The sequence below is a fragment of the Triturus cristatus genome, chromosome 1_1 (assembly GCF_964204655.1).
Source record: "Triturus cristatus chromosome 1_1, aTriCri1.1, whole genome shotgun sequence".
NCBI lineage: Eukaryota > Metazoa > Chordata > Amphibia > Caudata > Salamandridae > Triturus > Triturus cristatus.
Window position 1 is genome coordinate 9111633 of NC_140579.1, and position 18212 is coordinate 9129844.

The following is an 18212-nucleotide window of genomic DNA, read 5'->3' on the forward strand; positions in this document are numbered from 1 at the left end:
TTGCAGCACGTCTACACCAACACCACACCCATAGGGGCATTGGCATCTCAACCCGCAGTCTGATGATGCAGATGATGTAACAATATATATTCGCAAGACGCATGAGAACATAGCTCCCATGACTAGGGAGGTGATACGGTATGGCGGCTACTCGGGGGTACAAATCAATTGGGGTAAATACGTCCTTTTTCCCCTTACTGATGCAACGTCACCTTCCCCACTGATTATCCGTTCATTTGGGCGACTGGTCCCACTAAATATCTCGGCATATGGTTGTGCCAATATTTGGAAGAACTTTGGAAGAACTTTAACAAGGTGTGCGCCCTCACTTCCAAAGTCTGTCCGGGGAATGGAATATTGCCTTTCTGTGCTGACTAGCGCACTCAATAGGTTTTTAGTCATCCACTTTAGGTTGAACCTTCCCCACCTCCTCCTTGCATCCCGTCTGGCTTTCTCCCCCTAATTTGTTTTCCCTCTGTAGAAGGCAGTTTCTTTGCCCTCTTTTAAAGAGCTTAAATTTTAGGCAAGCCATAGTGGCAGTTATGTATTTACAGCGGTTGCCTAATGAACTTGCACTCTGTGCAGTGACGGGTTTCCTGCTCGCCACGTAGAGATCCAGACTTTCTAGACCTGATTGAACATGGATTTGGCCTTCTGTGCTTCACTATTGTTTTTTTCTACCCTTTTTATCATCTGTGACAATGAGTGGTGTTTTATCTTAATCTTTAAATTAGATGTGCAGTGTTTTATCTGAATTTAATGATGCTATAGTTTTATCTTTAATGTATGATTGTGACTATTATGGTTGCATTTGCTTTCGAATAAAGATTTATTATTATTAACCGAGCGGCACTGGCAAGACCAAAGGCGAGCACAGTGTACTGGTAATGCTCTTGTCCTACAACGTACCGCAGGTAGCGCTGATGGCCCACCAGGACAGGAATATGGAAATAAGCATCCTGGTCGTCCAACGTCACTATCCAGTCTCCAGGGTTGAGCACAGACAAGACCTGGGCCAGGGTGAGCATCTTGAATTTGACAAATTCCTGAGGTAAAAGTGTGTCTGGGTGACAGGAGAGAGCTCCGGATCTGCGCCTGGTGGCACAGAAAGAAAGGAAGGGAGAGTGCGCTGCTGCGGCGCCTATGTAGGTGCTGCATGTAATTTCAAAAGTGAAATGGCGTCATTAGGGAGCCACCTTCTGGAATGCAAAGGTACTGCTGAAAAGTTTCCCGATCCAGTCTGACACATGGGAAATATTAAAAAGGTGACCAATTAACATACACTTGTAACGATGGCGTCTTGAGTTTGGCAAACATTTCATAAAAACTGAAGGACTGTGCAATATCTCTTGCTTTTGTAAAAAGAGTAATACAGAATGTTAACATCTCATTGACATACGTGACCAAGAGTACAACAAATGAATAGTTGATACACGTTTCTCATGTGGTTTTAATATGCTATAGCGTAACACCAACAGTCTCATGCAAAAAAATAATGATATAACAAAAGCCTATATTAATGGATCCTTATGAGCAAGAATGATTGAGCTGGCTTGCTTTGAAAAATTACATTTTGCCTTCGTTTATTATATATAGATTAAAGACACTCTGGATCCTGTTTTATTTTCAATACTGTATTTCACTTTTAATAATTACTAGTATTTATTTTCCTTCTGGGTTTCCTCAGAGCCCTCATGACACCACTCATTTCTTTTAAAACGTTTTCTTTTATAATCTTCCTCCTATTGTATAATGCCTTCTAGTGCTGACAGCAGATGTATTTGTCCTCTTCATTATAAACATACTTAAACGTTGCAGCAACTGCAAATTCAAAAAGAAACACGAAAGCCAAAAGATAAACTTTTTGATTTTATTAACTGTGCCAAAATAATACTTGATATGAGGCAAATAATACTTTCTTGCTGTACTTTTATAGCTAAACTCTTACCACTCTGGACAGTACCACTCACTACCATGAGTGAAAAGCATTGATGGTCCTAGGCCTTCTGCAGTATACATCATGGGCAAAAGGCCCCAGTATGTGATCCCACCCCACAGGTCAAAGGAGCTGTGGTAGAAGCCCCTGAAAGTGTAAGATCATAGCTGTCAAATCAAAGTTTGAGGGCTTAGGGTTAAAATGTAGCATACGTTGGTGGCAGAGAGTACTTCTGGGTGGTTGTCATTTGGGTCCCCTACTTACTGTTTGGACTGGAATAGTCTTGGCTACTGGAGTTCTTGTGGGCTTTAGAGAAGCCTTGTCCTTTGCTGATGATGGAGCAGACGATGGTGTATTCTTGCCCTGACTAGCTGGAGTTGTAACCTTCTTCATAGCAGTACACGGGGAACCATTCTTAGAGGTGGGTGCCTGAGAGGCTTTCGCTGAGACTGCAGAACATACCTTTGCAGAAGCATGAGTTGATGGAACTTTCTCTGATATGGCAGATGGTGAGGTCTTCCTGAACACATTTGAAGATGGAACCTTTGTTGCAGCAGGTGATGTTGAAGCTTTCCCAGATGTTTGTGACAATGAAGTCTTTCCAGTAGTTGGCGACAACAAAACCTGTCCAGTAGCTGTCGATGGAGAGGCCTTGCCAAGTCTGTCCCTAGTGCTGCCTGTCTTTGTGATGCCAGGTTTTGTGGGTGAGGATACTGCATTTATGTTTGACTTTGGCTCTTTTGAGGAAGTAGTAACTTTGAAATTACTAGTGGTTGTTCTTGGGCACTGGAGACCTTCTTTCTCGGGCAGTGATCCTGTTCTAGCGATGGAGCCCGAATGTTCTGTGACCCAGGGTGGACTTGGTAAGTCCTGCGCTTCCTCTATTCGTGATTCATGTTCTCCTAGTGCATTTCTTCTCCTCCGCTCAGATCGTGCCAACAGCTCTTGGTGAAAAGACACAAAAAACCCTGGTCAGGGAAAGAAGATGAGAGGTGTTAGCACAGATTCTTGTGGCTCAGGTGGATCTGCAGAAAGTTCTGGATGTGCTCTGGGAGTCAAGGAGTCAAGGAGTCCCTGAAGGAGCAGGAGGCTCTAAGAGTGAAGAACATTCTAAAGGGTCCAGGACTTTCTGAAAGTGAAAGGGGCATTGGGCACAAGAGGAGGTAGGGGTTCAGTGGCCTCTGGGATGCGGAAACACAAGAGATGCAGAAAACCGGGAGTGAAGTCAGCACCAAGGAATCAAATTACCAAGGGTGGGGATCGAAGTAGATCTATCAGCTTTGATGGTGGAGGAAACTCTACTGAAGGGAACTTTGACATGCATGTGGAGCTGAAGTGGCTGGGAGAATCTGTTGGGTAGTGGAGCTTAATGGTAAACGGTGCTATGAGGTACCCGGCTGCAGGAATCTCTATCTTGTGGAATGTTCTGACGATGCAGCTGGCTCTGGGATTGGGTGACATGGGGCTTCAAGGGATGCAGCAGACTCTGGGAAAAGGACTGAAGGAATGGCAGACTAATGCCCCAATCCATTGAGTATAGGAGCCTCCAGACATTGGGGAAGATGGCATTACAGGATTATGACTGGGTGACTGCTGCCTGAGGGAATCTAATACGGGACTGCAAGGACCAGCAGCCCCGTAACTGCAACTAGCTGTGTCCTCTTCCCATACTCCCGCCCTGACGCTAAAAGACTAGCTATAAGACTCCTCACGGCCCCCGCTTCGTGGGAGCCGTTCGTGGATGGAGCCTTAGCGTGCCTTTTAACTTGCTCATTTTTAACTTCACGAGTGCTGCCAACGGAGGTGTTGCCTAATCAACCATTGGTGACTGCTGCCTGAGGGAATCAAATACGGGACTGCGAGGATCAGCAGCCCCATAACTGCAACCAGCTGTGTCCTCTTCCCATACTCCCGCCCTGACGCTATAAGATTTCTCACGGGCCCCGCTTCGCGGGACGCGCGCGGGCACGCGCCGGGCCAAGCCCGGGCCAAGGGCGGGCCCGTCTGAGCCCGTCCGAGATCGTCAGAGAACGGAACGGGACCCTCCTCTAACAACTACAGATTAAGGGCAGTCATCGAACTATCGAGGGTAAGCCCTAGCTCCTAGTTTGTATTCTAGAGGGATATCGGTCAACTGAGGTCGCTAGCAATACCTAGTAATGGATACATTTGCTAAAAAGGATGGACCCACTATGCAATCGTCCGGAGGTGCTCTAATGGGAACTTTAGATAATTTTTTAGTGCGAGTACAATCAGTGCTTGCCAAGGACATAGAACTAACTGAAAAAAGATTATCTTTAGACATCCTTTGTGATAAGAGGTCTTCTCTGGGAAACATGGCCAACATAAGATCACCACCGGGTCGCCAGTCTGTTATGTCGAATTCTCAGGGTTTAATATCTTCTCTGGTGGAGGAGCGCACTGGTGAAATAATGACATGTTCCCCAACCTTAATTGAAATACCGAGTGAAATCGAAGATATTTTGAATACTGATAAAATGGTCCCAATCTCTAAGCCTTTACCAAGCGTAAAGACCCGCTCTGCCAGTAAAGTGAAAACGGTTCCTGTCCATGAACAATTAGTCCAAACCTTGAAAAAAAAACGTAGGGGAAACCAACAGACTGCCGCTGGGAAAAATGCTAAGCCTGACCTTGCTTTTGTTTTAAGGAAGGACATAGTTCCATGCCCTAAACCTATAACTGCTGAGGCGAGGGCAAACTCATCATTACCTCTGGGGACAAAAACTGTGGAAGGTACAGATGTAATGTTTTGGAAAAAATTGGAAAGTATTGTAAAGAATTTATGTGATCCAATTTATGAAAGGCTAGGCTCCATCGAAAGTAGGCTTGTTTGTATGGAACTTTCACTTGCCTCGGCCCAGTCACGGGGAGGTAGAGAGGGTGCGGGTCTGCAACAGGAGTGTCCTTGTGTGATAGGTCAATGCACTGAGATTAAATCTACCACTGATAATCCAACAAGTGGTATTGTGAAAGATAATCCCCCTATTTCGAAGGTGCCACAAGCAATCTCAGTCGCTGGCAATCAGCCAAGAGCTGAACATCTTCCACCACGTGTTGTATCACATAGTCCCGGGGCAGGTAGAGTTAGAACTGCTAAGCAGCCAACACCTGTACAGCCTTTAGCGCAGGCTTCATCAGGCTTAATTGACATACATCTACCCCCCGAAGCAGCCCCCTATGTGGTGGTCTTAACAGGGGTTCCACCATTGGTTAATGGAACAAGGGAATCTTATAGGGACCTAAAGAACAAATGTACAATTTGGCTCAATGTTAAGCGACCATTGCCGGCCCATATGTGTGCTGAAATTTTGTACGCTAGAAGAGTAAATTGGGTGGGCAGGAGATCTAAGATGATAAAGGGGGATTGCATCATCATTAATTTCAGGGATAGGCGTTGTGTGGAATATATCTGCTCTTGGCCCCAGGATGATTCTTCATCTCTAATCTGCACAATGCCACTGTCTTATTTTTACGCTCCCCTATCTCTGCCCCCAGGAGGGGTAACACGTGGGGGACCTTTGACAAATGGATGTTCTTTGGAGGACATAAGGTCCTTTAATAGATTTGATGTGTTATCCGGGTTAGCGGACTGTGATTGACTGAACGATGGAAGAGGATATCCCAATCATGAAAAGCCATCTGTAGCTCGAGAGATAGAGGAGGGTATAAAGCAAGGTGGGTGGTCTATAATAGATAGTAACAGAGAAGATATTGAGCTTTCTGCTCTAATAAATACTATCGGGGCTGGGGAACGAGGCCTACAAGTTGTGCCACAAAAAGAAATGTCAAGTAATGTGGGTAATCTACCTTTTAGGAATGGTGCAGCTACTCCTCCCATGTTAAATATAAGGAGTGACGAAGGGGGTATGAATGCTGCAGGTCACATTACGTTTTTATCCTGGAATGTGGCGGGCGTGGGATCTAAACTATCTTCTCCCCTTTGGTCAGATTTTATTAACGAGCATGACATTTGTCTTTTTCAGGAGACATGTTCACTAGAGCCCGTGTTTATGTTGGGTTATTTGAATTTTTTTGTCCCAGCGGAGAAAAGGGCCAAGGGTCAGCCAGTAGGAGGCTTGGTTATTTGGATTAAACAAAGTTTGGAGTGTAACATCCAACCTGTCCCAACTCAGAATAATGACATTTTGGCAATCAGGTTGAATTTCACGCCAAATTTTAAAATTTTTATATATAATGTGTATGCAAGGGGCTTACCTGGCGGGAAAAGATCGGAGGTGGTTTCAGCACTAAACACCCTCGTTGAATCCAGCCCCATTGATGTGCTCCCATTGATTGCGGGAGATTTTAATACGACTTCGAGCCACTGGGGCCTCATGACATGCTTCTAACAGAGGAGGAAGACCTTAGATGGGGCGTCCCACAGCTTGAGATAAAGTCAGTCAGCAAATGGACAGAGGCGGCCCTGTATCTGAAAGGGTTTTGCCTGGGTAACCAACTGAGGGCAGCAAACGGCAGAACCATATCAGACAGGACATGTAGCAAAACATACGATAATGGTACCAGGGCAAGTAACATCGATTACCTTCTGGTCCACTTGAAGATGTGTGTTGGAAACAGCCCACTCCCACTCCGCAGGGTGGTGATGGACTTCCCCGAACACACTGTGGTAGCTTGGCTCGAGTGGTCAGGAAACAGGCGCAGTGCTAAGCATACAATATACCCATACAATAACCATGCGTGCATCCGTTCCAAAAACGACTCTACACCGTAAAAATTATGAAAATATTCTTTCTTTATCTTTTTCTCTTAGTTGCTGATTGGAAAAATAAATAGGTCAATCACAATATACAAATTTCAATTAGTGCAGGTCAAATAAATATTGGCTGTTTGATGAAATAAATAGGGGTGATCATAAATAACAGGGCATAAATACAAGTGCAATATATACAGACAATTAAATACTTTGAGGCAATAAATACTGTACCAATAAATATTGTACACCAACAAGTCCTGTGGACCTATAAATATAGTGAAGCAATAAATAGGTAAAAACTCAATAAATACAGTACCCCCAATAAATAAGTATACAGCAACACTCATATGATCAGATGACACTTCACTTCTTAAGGGCTGATTTGGCCCAGGCACAGCTTGTAGGGTTGTGGAAGGCTTGAGGGGGGGCTACTCCCTGGCTGGGGCAAGGCTGAGGCCTAAACTGAGGTAGATCAAAGGGGGGAATACCAATGCCCTGGCTTTCCTTCTCCACACAACCTCTCTAGGTTAGTCCCAGTTCACCCCAGGCACAGTCAGGTGGGTTTCAGCACCTCCCTAGCCCCTTAGAGTAGTCTCTCAGGTCTCCACAGGGCCTTAGGCGCCCTCTACTCCACTTACTGCCCTTTTCTGATGTTCCGACGCCGCTGGAGTCGTGTCGACGCCGTGAGGCGGTTCCGGTTCGGTCTCGGCGGCCTCGGCACAATGTCAGTTCTTTGACGACGCCGGCAGGCGGCTCCGGTCCGACGTCGGTGGCCTCGGTTTGATCTCGACCTCCGATTCGACGGCGTCGGGCAGTCTCTTCACGAAGTCGACTTCGGGCGGCTCCGGTCCGATGGCGCTCTCGGCTCCGATGACGTCGGCCGGCCTGGCCTCGCTGTCGACTTCCGGCGACTCCGGGGTGCGATCCTCACCCCCGACCTCCGGTGTTCCTCCTCACAGGTTCCGGGCGACTCCGGAGTGCGATCCTCACTCCCGACCTCCGGTGCTCCTCTACCTCGGTCTCCGACGACTCCGGAGGGCGGACTTCACTCCTCCGATGACGCCGCTCGCTCGACCTCGGTTCACTTCCTTCTCGACCTTTGGTATTCCTCTCGACCTCCGCCGGCGCCCTCTTACGACCTCAGGCGGCTCCGGGTACGACGTCTGCTACCTCAGTCAGCGCCGCTTCTCCACCTCGGGCTCCAGGTCTTCGGCTACTCGACGCCAGGCTCCAGGGAAACCAGTTCTCAGGTCAGAATCTTACTGCTTTCTTGGTTCTAAGGCCTGTTCCTGCTGTCCAGGTCCTTAGGATGGTTTTCTTCTGACTTCTTCCCACACAGGGCTATAGGCTGGGATCCATCAGTAGGGACAAGTATCAAGGGTGGGTTTATGGACCCCACTCCAGGCACAAGTTTCCACCCCTGCTGCTTCACTCCTTCCTCCTTCACTGTTGTGCTCCTCTCTCTTCACCAGTCAGGTGCCAACTGCCAGCTCCAACTGCCAACTGCCTCTCTTATCCTCCCAACATTCTAAACGGTTTCCAACTGTCACACAGTTCTGGAATCTCCTGGAAGGTTCTGGAAGGTGCTGGTAGGTTCCAGTGGATGCTGGTGATGTCACAGGAGGCCACCATTTTGTGCTTCAGGCCCTCAGACAGAAGTTTCAGGGGTAGATAACATGGCTCCCTGAATCTGTAGCAACACGAAAAATGAAAACAACTGAGGGAAAAAGGGCCAAGTCCTACATAACCCCCTTCCAGCCAAAAGCCAGGGTAGACCGATCAATGCCTTGATGGTCTTCCCTGCTTGGGGCGAGAAAAGGTGGACGCAGGCCCGCAACGGCAGGAGCACCCGCAAGTTCTCCTCCGCTCTGGAACCCAATGGCTCCCTAACAAACCTCCCTGGACCAACAAAACCACCCCACGGGGGCTCCCTAGCTAGTTGTGGCCAGGACCGGCCCCTGGGCCATCCAGATGTCTCTGGCCCGGGTGATCTCGCGGAGTGGGGGGCAGTAGCCCCAGGCCTGTAGTGCCCGTTGACCACTCCGGTCCTCCTCCTTGCAGTCCTAAACTGCCTCTGGTCCTTCTTCCTGGGGTTCACACCCTTAGGCTGACCAGCCTTCCGGGGCGAGGCTCTCCTCCCCCTAACTCTCCTTCTGGGGTTCCTCATCCTACCCTGCGAGGCACCCTCAGACCAACACTTCCTCCTCAGTCTAGGGCCTTGACCCCTCAACTGATCCTTCAACCTAGGGTCTAAACCCTTAGGCTGAGTCGGTGCCCGAGGCGAGACCTTCCTCCCTCTGCACCCCCTTCCAGATTTCAGCACCCTCCTAACGGGAAAAGTACCCCTGGAAGTCAATTTCGGGGGGACCCGGTTAACAGAGGCCCCACCCGCCAGGTCAGGCAACCCCTGAGCCTGGCATCCCAGCCCAGGACCTAAACCCTGAAACTGGACCAACCCCAGAACCTCAGGCGCGCTGGTTACAGTTGCCCTGGGTCCTCCTGACACTAGGGGCTCCCCTGCACTGGAGGGCACATCGGGACAGCCTAGGCTCCCAACCTGGGGCTCCCTTGCGGAACTCTCCAGGCCCTGAGACTTCGGTTGGGGCACCTCGGGACACCTCCCCGTCTCACGCCTTCCTACAGATAGGTCGTGAGGCCCTACAACCCTCTCTCCCTGGGACCTAGCTGGGCTATCTGCCACTTCTCCCACCTCGCTGGGTTGGGAGATCCCTGCACTACCCCCTTCAGGTTCCCACCCCAATGCCTCCTCAGACACCCTGGTGATGTCATCCTGGGGTAAATAAACTTCTAGCTCCTGTGGAGCTTCCGGTATGCTGCCACCAGTGTCCTCGCTGGACACACTCATCTGGAGGGCACGCAGCTCCAATTCCTTCATCTGAAGCTCGTGCGCCATCCTTCTCTCCTCCATCTCTTTCTCCAGCCTTGCTAAGTCCCATGTGAGCTGTCTCTTCTCTCTCCGGTCTGCTAACTCCACTTCGGATTAGCCCCCACTAGAGACAGTGCTGCCCTTCCTAGAAAGTGTCCTGGGCCCTGCGGACAGGTTCCCCACCTCAGGTTGGTACATCTCAGCCCCCTCGGGGACAGGCTCTCCATCCCTGTCTTCTTCCTCAGCCTTGCTTTCCCTGCGTGCCTCCCCCCAAGCCCTTAAGCTGGTTTGAAGTGCACCCTTCTTTGCTCCTGGGGGACAGTACACCCCCTCTCGCTGGCAAAACTCCCTGAGTTGGGCCACAGTGTACGTGTCTAGATTTTCAAGAACAAACTCCATCTTGCCCACTCAGGTTAGAGGACAGGTTTTTGTGCAGTAACTATGCAGGGGGGTACCTTTAATAATACCTCCTCCCACCACCAGAGTAAATTTGGAAAAAACAAAAACCCACAATTAGGAAGGCCGCTCTTGAGAAAACTCCCGGTGTAGGCCTATGGACTACCCACAGTTATTGTTGAGTATATGTAGGCACAGCTCTATCCCACCGCTGCCACCAATTTATGTTGGAAACAGCCCACTCCCACTCCGCAGGGTGGTGATGGACTTCCCCGAACACACTGTGGTAGCTTGGCTCGAGTGGTCAGGAAACAGGCGCAGTGCTAAGCATACAATATACCCATACAATAACCATGCGTGCATCCGTTCCAAAAACGACTCTACACCGTAAAAATTATGAAAATATTATTTCTTTATCTTTTTCTCTTAGTTGCTGATTGGAAAAATAAATAGGTCAATCACAATATACAAATTTCAATTAGTGCAGGTCAAATAAATATTGGCTGTTTGATGAAATAAATAGGGGTGATCATAAATAACAGGGCATAAATACAAGTGCAATATATACAGACAATTAAATACTTTGAGGCAATAAATACTGTACCAATAAATATTGTACACCAACAAGTCCTGTGGACCTATAAATATAGTGAAGCAATAAATAGGTAAAAACTCAATAAATACAGTACCCCCAATAAATAATTAACAGTATACAGCAACACTCATATGATCAGATGACACTTCACTTCTTAAGGGCTGATTTGGCCCAGGCACAGCTTGTAGGGTTGTGGAAGGCTTGAGGGGGGGCTACTCCCTGGCTGGGGCAAGGCTGAGGCCTAAACTGAGGTAGATCAAAGGGGGGAATACCAATGCCCTGGCTTTCCTTCTCCACACAACCTCTCTAGGTTAGTCCCAGTTCACCCCAGGCACAGTCAGGTGGGTTTCAGCACCTCCCTAGCCCCTTAGAGTAGTCTCTCAGGTCTCCACAGGGCCTTAGGCGCCCTCTACTCCACTTACTGCCCTGTTCTGATGTTCCGAAGCCGCTGGAGTCGTGTCGACGCCGTGAGGCGGTTCCGGTTCGGTCTCGGCGGCCTCGGCACAATGTCAGTTCTTTGACGACGCCGGCAGGCGGCTCCGGTCCGACGTCGGTGGCCTCGGTTTGATCTCGACCTCCGATTCGACGGCGTCGGGCAGTCTCTTCACGAAGTCGACTTCGGGCGGCTCTGGTCCGATGGCGCTCTCGGCTCCGATGACGTCGGCCGGCCTGGCCTCGCTGTCGACTTCCGGCGACTCCGGGGTGCGATCCTCACCCCCGACCTCCGGTGTTCCTCCTCACAGGTTCCGGGCGACTCCGGAGTGCGATCCTCACTCCCGACCTCCGGTGCTCCTCTACCTCGGTCTCCGACGACTCCGGAGGGCGGACTTCACTCCTCCGATGACGCCGCTCGCTCGACCTCGGTTCACTTCCTTCTCGACCTTTGGTATTCCTCTCGACCTCCGCCGGCGCCCTCTTACGACCTCAGGCGGCTCCGGGTACGACGTCTGCTACCTCAGTCAGCGCCGCTTCTCCACCTCGGGCTCCAGGTCTTCGGCTACTCGACGCCAGGCTCCAGGGAAACCAGTTCTCAGGTCAGAATCTTACTGCTTTCTTGGTTCTAAGGCCTGTTCCTGCTGTCCAGGTCCTTAGGATGGTTTTCTTCTGACTTCTTCCCACACAGGGCTATAGGCTGGGATCCATCAGTAGGGACAAGTATCAAGGGTGGGTTTATGGACCCCACTCCAGGCACAAGTTTCCACCCCTGCTGCTTCACTCCTTCCTCCTTCACTGTTGTGCTCCTCTCTCTTCACCAGTCAGGTGCCAACTGCCAGCTCCAACTGCCAACTGCCTCTCTTATCCTCCCAACATTCTAAACGGTTTCCAACTGTCACACAGTTCTGGAATCTCCTGGAAGGTTCTGGAAGGTGCTGGTAGGTTCCAGTGGATGCTGGTGATGTCACAGGAGGCCACCATTTTGTGCTTCAGGCCCTCAGACAGAAGTTTCAGGGGTAGATAACATGGCTCCCTGAATCTGTAGCAACACGAAAAATGAAAACAACTGAGGGAAAAAGGGCCAAGTCCTACAATGTGGTATACTCTAGTGGATATGGTGGTTATGTCACGGATTGAAAGTGACCACAATCCATTAGTTGCTACTTTTAATTTGGGTTTGGGAGATAGAAAGGATCGAGTTTCTGAAATGGCATGTCCAGCTGCTGCTTTATCAAATGATGAACGCCACCTTAAGTGGCATAAAGTTGCAGAGCATCCTGATCTCTTAGACAGCATTAAGACTAACGTTGAAGACGCGCTGACATCAATAATGGCAGGAGGTACTAAAAGTCAACCTCCAGCTGTAATTGAGAAAATACATGAAAAATTGTTTGCCAATCTTAAATCCTGCTTTTGCAGACCCTTTTCAGGAAAAAAAGTCCCTAGAAGCAAACAGGAGGAATGGTACAACGCCTCCTGTAAACTAGCTCGTAGTGATCTGGGACTTGCTCTGAAATCAAAAGATCCAAGCAAGATTAAAGCAGCTTGCAACACCTATAGAAAGGTCCAATGGAAAGCAAAAAAGGAATGGGAAGAGAGCGAGTGGCAAGACCTAAAGACAGCATGAATTGACAAAAATCAGAAAAAGTTTTGGGATATATTTAAATGGAAGAGGGGTGAAATTACTGACAGCCCGCACAATCATGTTCCCCTGAGTTCCTGGGTCGAATTTTTTAAGCCACAATATGCAAAAGGTGCTGAGGAAGTCAGTATGCCTCACCAGGAGAGGGTGTTTTACAATAATCCTGTTTTTGGTGTTGAGGAGGTTGATATGGCGCTTTATACGGTAACCCAGGGACGTGCACCCGGCATGGATTGTATCCCGGCCGACGTATTTTTGCACGATAGACAAAGATGGCGTCTATATATCACCCATCTAGCTAATGCTACAGCTCAGGGAATGGCCATTCCCCAATCCTGGAAAGGTGCCGAAATTGTCCCGATATATAAAAAAGGGGATAAATCGCTGGCCAGTAATTACAGGCCCATCAGTTTGATTGATGCCATGCAAAAAATTTTGGGCCGGCTGGTCTTGGGCAGAATCCAGACGTGGATGGAGGATAGTAATATTTTAAGTCCTCTCCAGGCTGGGTTCCGTCCAAAAACCAGCACTATAGACCAGGTTTTCAAGTTTATTGTCCTCTATTGGAGGACCGTGGTCTTAGTAAAAGGGGTTCTGTACGCAGTGTTTGTCGACTTGCGGGCGGCATTTGATCTAGTTCCGCGTAGCAAACTGTGGCAAGTACTGGAGGGGCTGGGGATGGCACCGGAGTTGTTGGCATTAGTCGTTCGTTTGCATGAGGACAATTTTGCCCGGGTACGGTGGGGACGGCAGGGTGAGGTTACAGAGTCCTTCCCCGTAGAGCGAGGAGTTCGGCAGGGTTGTGTTTTGGCACCGACCCTGTTCTCGCTCTTCGTGAACGGGGTGGCCGAGTTCCTCTCCCGGGTCCCCTCGGATGCCCCGGCTATAAGAGGTAATCGCATTCCAGTCCTCATGTTCGCGGACGACACCTTGCTGATCTCTAAAACTCCGAGTGGCCTGCAGCTCACCCTCCGGTGCTTTGAAGAGTTTTGTTCGCTACGCGGTCCGGAAATAATTGTTGCCAAGACCAAGTTTATGGTCCTTAACGGTCCTAACCCGTGTAGGTCTTACAAACCCTTCAATGGTGTAATCCTTATGAATGGTTTTCCTTTAGAGCAGGTTGACGCATTCACTTACTTGGGAGTCACGCTACAGAAGAATATGCGTTGGAAAAGCCAATTAGATTTGTCTATATTGAAGTTCCAACAACAGACAGGTTTCCTCTTAAAAAGATTCAAAACCTCGCAGACACAACCAATTGGCCCACTCCTCGAGATATACTCGATGAAGATTTGCAGCTCGTCTTTATATGGTTCTGAGGTATGGCAATAACCCAAAACGTTTGAACGTTATGGAGAGCGAGTTTATTCGGAAAGTTGTCGGTGTGCCGCAAAGTACTCCCTTGTTACCTCTTTTTTGGGACCTTGCATTATGCTATGGGCCTAAAGGAAATTATGGAAAAAGATCTTTTTCATAAGATAGACTGGCTGAGGTCTATAAAATCATTACTCTATAGACTGGGATGGAGCAACCTATGGGATGATCCCCAAAATGCGGTGTTCCCTTCAAAAGAAACTCTTAAAGCTAAGTATTGGGAATTGATCGGTTTGGAATCAGTTTCTAAGGGGAGCACATCCCACTTAACAGCCAGATTCCTAGAAATTAAGGCCTACCCTAGACAGGAACCATTTTGGGGCTTGATTGAAGCACCAACTGACCGTAAATTTTACTTCCAGTTTAGAATAGGTACCCTCCCGATTCGCACTTTTACATCTAAATGGGTTAAAGGGTCCCAGGACAAATGTCCCAAGTGTAACCATTTTGGGGCTTGATTGAAGCACCAACTGACCGTAAATTTTACTTCCAGTTTAGAATAGGTACCCTCCCGATTCGCACTTTTACATCTAAATGGGTTAAAGGGTCCCAGGACAAATGTCCCAAGTGTTTGGATACAATTGAATCTTTGAGTCATTTTGTGTTCTTTTGTCCCCTTTATGTGCTCCCACGCAAAAAATGGGTACTACCTGTCTGTCGACTAATAGGGATTCAAAGGCATGAGGAGTCCATAAGAATCCTGTGTACAGATCCGAGCCCGACAATTGCAATAGCAATGGCAAAATATATAAAGTGGGCTTGGATAATACGGTCCAGACAGATCAATACTAAAGTGCCCAACGAATAGGCGCCTGTACTTACTTATTTACTTGTTCATTTATTTATCCATTCATATATACAAAATCTTTAGTCTAGGATATCTTGTTGTTTTGATTGTTTATTCTAGAGGTGGACTAAACATTGTTGTATAAATATGAAATGTCTCTATCCATTTGGATGTATAGGCATCAACACTGTTTATTAAAAATGGAGAATAGCGCAACTCATGGCGTTTAAGTATAAAAATTATGTTGATAATTATGTTTTGTTTTAACTTGTATCGATGTAAATGGTTGACGTATGACACCTTTATGACTTAATTGTCGAATAAAGTTTTTGAAATGAATTGACTGGGTATTATTAGAAATCAATTTTAGCTGATATAAATAACTATTCCATATCTCTCAAAAATATTTATATTGATTTCTTACCTCTGTTTGTATTTAAGGGGTTCATAAATTCAAAGTCCTCATCTGAGCTGTCAGCGTCACTACTTGTGGGGTTCTCCTCTTCCTCCACATCCAGGGCACCATAGTCAGAGATAGGCTCCCCGTCCAGCTCTCGGAGACCAGGGAGGGCCTTCAGAACAGTCTCCCTGAGACAGACGTGCATCAAAAGGGTAATAGGATTACTCTACGAGATGCAAAATTGGGTTTTGGTGTAAGCAAAGAAAGTTGAGAAGAGTGCATCAGTGATAAGGAGGTTGACATAGTAGTGAAAGTAACTTGACGCTGGAAATAGTGACCTTTATGCTTTGATTACTTGATGTATGTAATCTATCACTTGATAGTGTATGGAAAAGGAAACATGTGTGGGGGGAATGTATGAGTGGTGTGCGGAAAAGGTGTGACATACGTAGGATGTGTCATCTGTTGTGTGTGGAAAAAAGGCCTCTACATTCAGTATTTGTTTCAGTGGTGAGGCCTCTTACCTGTAACTCGTATTATTGGTGCAGGGGTTCCCAGTCAGGTGCAGTATGATGAGACTGGGAGGTAGCTCACCTGCAAATAAGACAAAAGGCCTTTGAGATGTGTTAAGATCTTGTGGTATTCTCTTAAACACCCCCCCACCCCCCCAGATCAGGAAATGTCTCTCAAACTCCCACACTATTAACCAATGCCACACGCCTTTTACATTCTAGAGTACATCCAACACAAGTCATGGTGAAGGGCAAAGAAAGTTTAGGGGGTCGTGGAAGCACAGATACCACTAGCATTTCATAATAATATTAGATAACTACAAGTGTTGCATCAGCAACCAGGAGTGGGTATAATGTGGCGAGCATCATTTAGATTACAATTAAGTTGATAGTGATTGAGTTGCTAGTCCTCAGTGTTGATGAGCCCCAAGAAAAATTTTAACGACAAGTAATTCTCAATTGTAACAATAGTTACAAGTAAGCAACTTTTCTTTTTTTGTAAGGTTTGTTTTAGAGTCACAGATCTTGAGCCATATCCACTTTTTAAACAGCAGCTCTGCCCTCCACCCTGGCATCAGACAGGGGTGTGGGATTTTAGAGAATATCTAATGGTCTCTGGGACTTGTTTCTTTGGTACCATGCAGTGAAGTGAAAAGGTATTGCAGCATTTTCATTTACGGTGCCCGGAGCAAGTGTAGGACGGACGTTAGTTGCACTGCCTCTCTGCCATCAGAGCAACGAAGTGCTCTGCTATCCCCGCCAGCACAAGCCCTAATCTCTAGGGATCTTTCACCTCGGGATCATTCAACCCGGGGCATTCAACTGCTTCTGGTTATCAGTGAAGAATCACTGAACCGGGTTTGCGGTACTGTTAAAGTACCCTTTATCACTCTTTTGGTCCTGATGAAATGCCACCAGACCCGTTAGGGGCTAATTTGGCATGAAACATGTCGAACCTTTGCACCACACTAGCCCTATAGGATCATTATATCCAGCTGTGGCTCATTACTTTTAATTAGGCTAGTGCCCCCTGGTAATAAACACATTAGTTTGGACTGCCCTAGACCTATTTTAACCCAATGTTTCGCTGTGGTCAAAGAATTTGCCAAACCCAGCACAGACACATCGGACATTCCCCCTTCTCAAGACCTCTGTGATAACCTCGCCACCTTCTTTCACTGCAAGATCAAGGAGATCTACGACAGCTTCGATACCAAAGACCTACCCACCCCCACCCGCAACCAAAGACTCCATATCCCAGCAGACCTAGCCCAACTGGACCACCCTAACCTCTGACACCCTCAGGAACATAAAGAGGTTTCACTCCAGAGCCCACTTGGATCCCTGCCCTCACCACATCTTCAATAGGGCCTGCAGCTTCATCACACCCAAACTGTGCCATACCATCAACTACTCAACCCAGTCCGCCACCTTCACTGTAGACTAGAAACACACAGAGATCAACCCCCTACTGAAGAAACCCTTGGTCAACCCGATGGACCTCAAGAACTAAATCTATCTGCTCTCCTTCCCAGCCAAAGTCATCGAGAAAGCCATCAATGCCCAGTTCTCCGGGTTCATCAAAACAAACCACATCCTGGACCTCTCCCAATCGGGCTTCAGCAGCAACCACAGTACCGAGACCGCTCTCCTCACCGATACAGACGACATACACATCCTCCTCGATTGAGGTGAGACTGTTGCCCTCATCCTCTTAGATCTCTCACCACACCCTCTGCGCAAGTCTCCACGACGCCGGCATCTGCGACAAAGCCCTAGAATGGATCCGCTCCTTCCTCACCAGTAGAACACAGAGAGTCAGACTTCCACCGTTCAAATCAGAACCCACAGAGATCAGCTGCAGAGTGTCTCAGGGATCCTCCCCCACTCCCTGAGCCCCACCTTCTTCAACATCTACATGGCCCCACTTGCAGCCATCGTCAGAAGCCATGGACTCAACATTGTTGCCAAAGACAGCCAGCTGGGTCTCTCCCTCACAGACTCACCCACAGCCAAGAGGAACTTCCACACCGGGATGAAGGCAGTCGCCACTTGGATAAAGGACAACTGCCTCAAGCTCAACTCAGACAAGACCGAAGTCCTCATCTTGGGCACAGCCCCTCTACCTCGGACGACTCCTGGTGGCCCACAGCGCGCAGGAACCTCCTACACCTACAGACCACGCATGAAACCACTTGTAGGTGGGGTCGGGATCCGGGGGGGGCAGAAGGGAACACCACACGCGTATAGTACAAGGTTTTTAGGGACTTTCTTTTTTTATGAGACAACCGCTTTCGGGCCCTTTTGTATATCAGTCCCATAAGGTCCGTACTACCATCCAAAAGGTGGCCTTCAAATCAGATGCACAAACAGAACACAAGGGGGGGTGGATGAGAAGAGTTCCTCTTGGCCGTCCATCCGGGCTCCTCGAGGCTTGATCCTGGTCTGGTCGTTGCTGTCACGTCTTCCCAGGGCACTCAGTGATGAAAGGGAGGGGAAATAAATGATAAAAC

General features: G+C 48.1%; 1 protein-coding gene across 1 annotated transcript in view; it reads right to left on the bottom strand.

The window, feature by feature from the left end:
- Positions 1-1856: 1856 nt before the first annotated feature.
- LRRC46 (leucine rich repeat containing 46) overlaps positions 1857-18212 on the bottom strand; it is a 100049-nt gene continuing 83693 nt past the window's right edge. The window contains exons 6-8 of the mRNA XM_085608748.1: positions 15712-15781; positions 15212-15375; positions 1857-2904 (exon numbers count right to left, since the gene is read on the bottom strand). Coding sequence (XP_085464874.1) covers positions 2180-2904; positions 15212-15375; positions 15712-15781 — 959 coding nt within the window. The 3' untranslated portion in view covers positions 1857-2179. The remainder of the gene's footprint in view (positions 2905-15211; positions 15376-15711; positions 15782-18212) is intronic.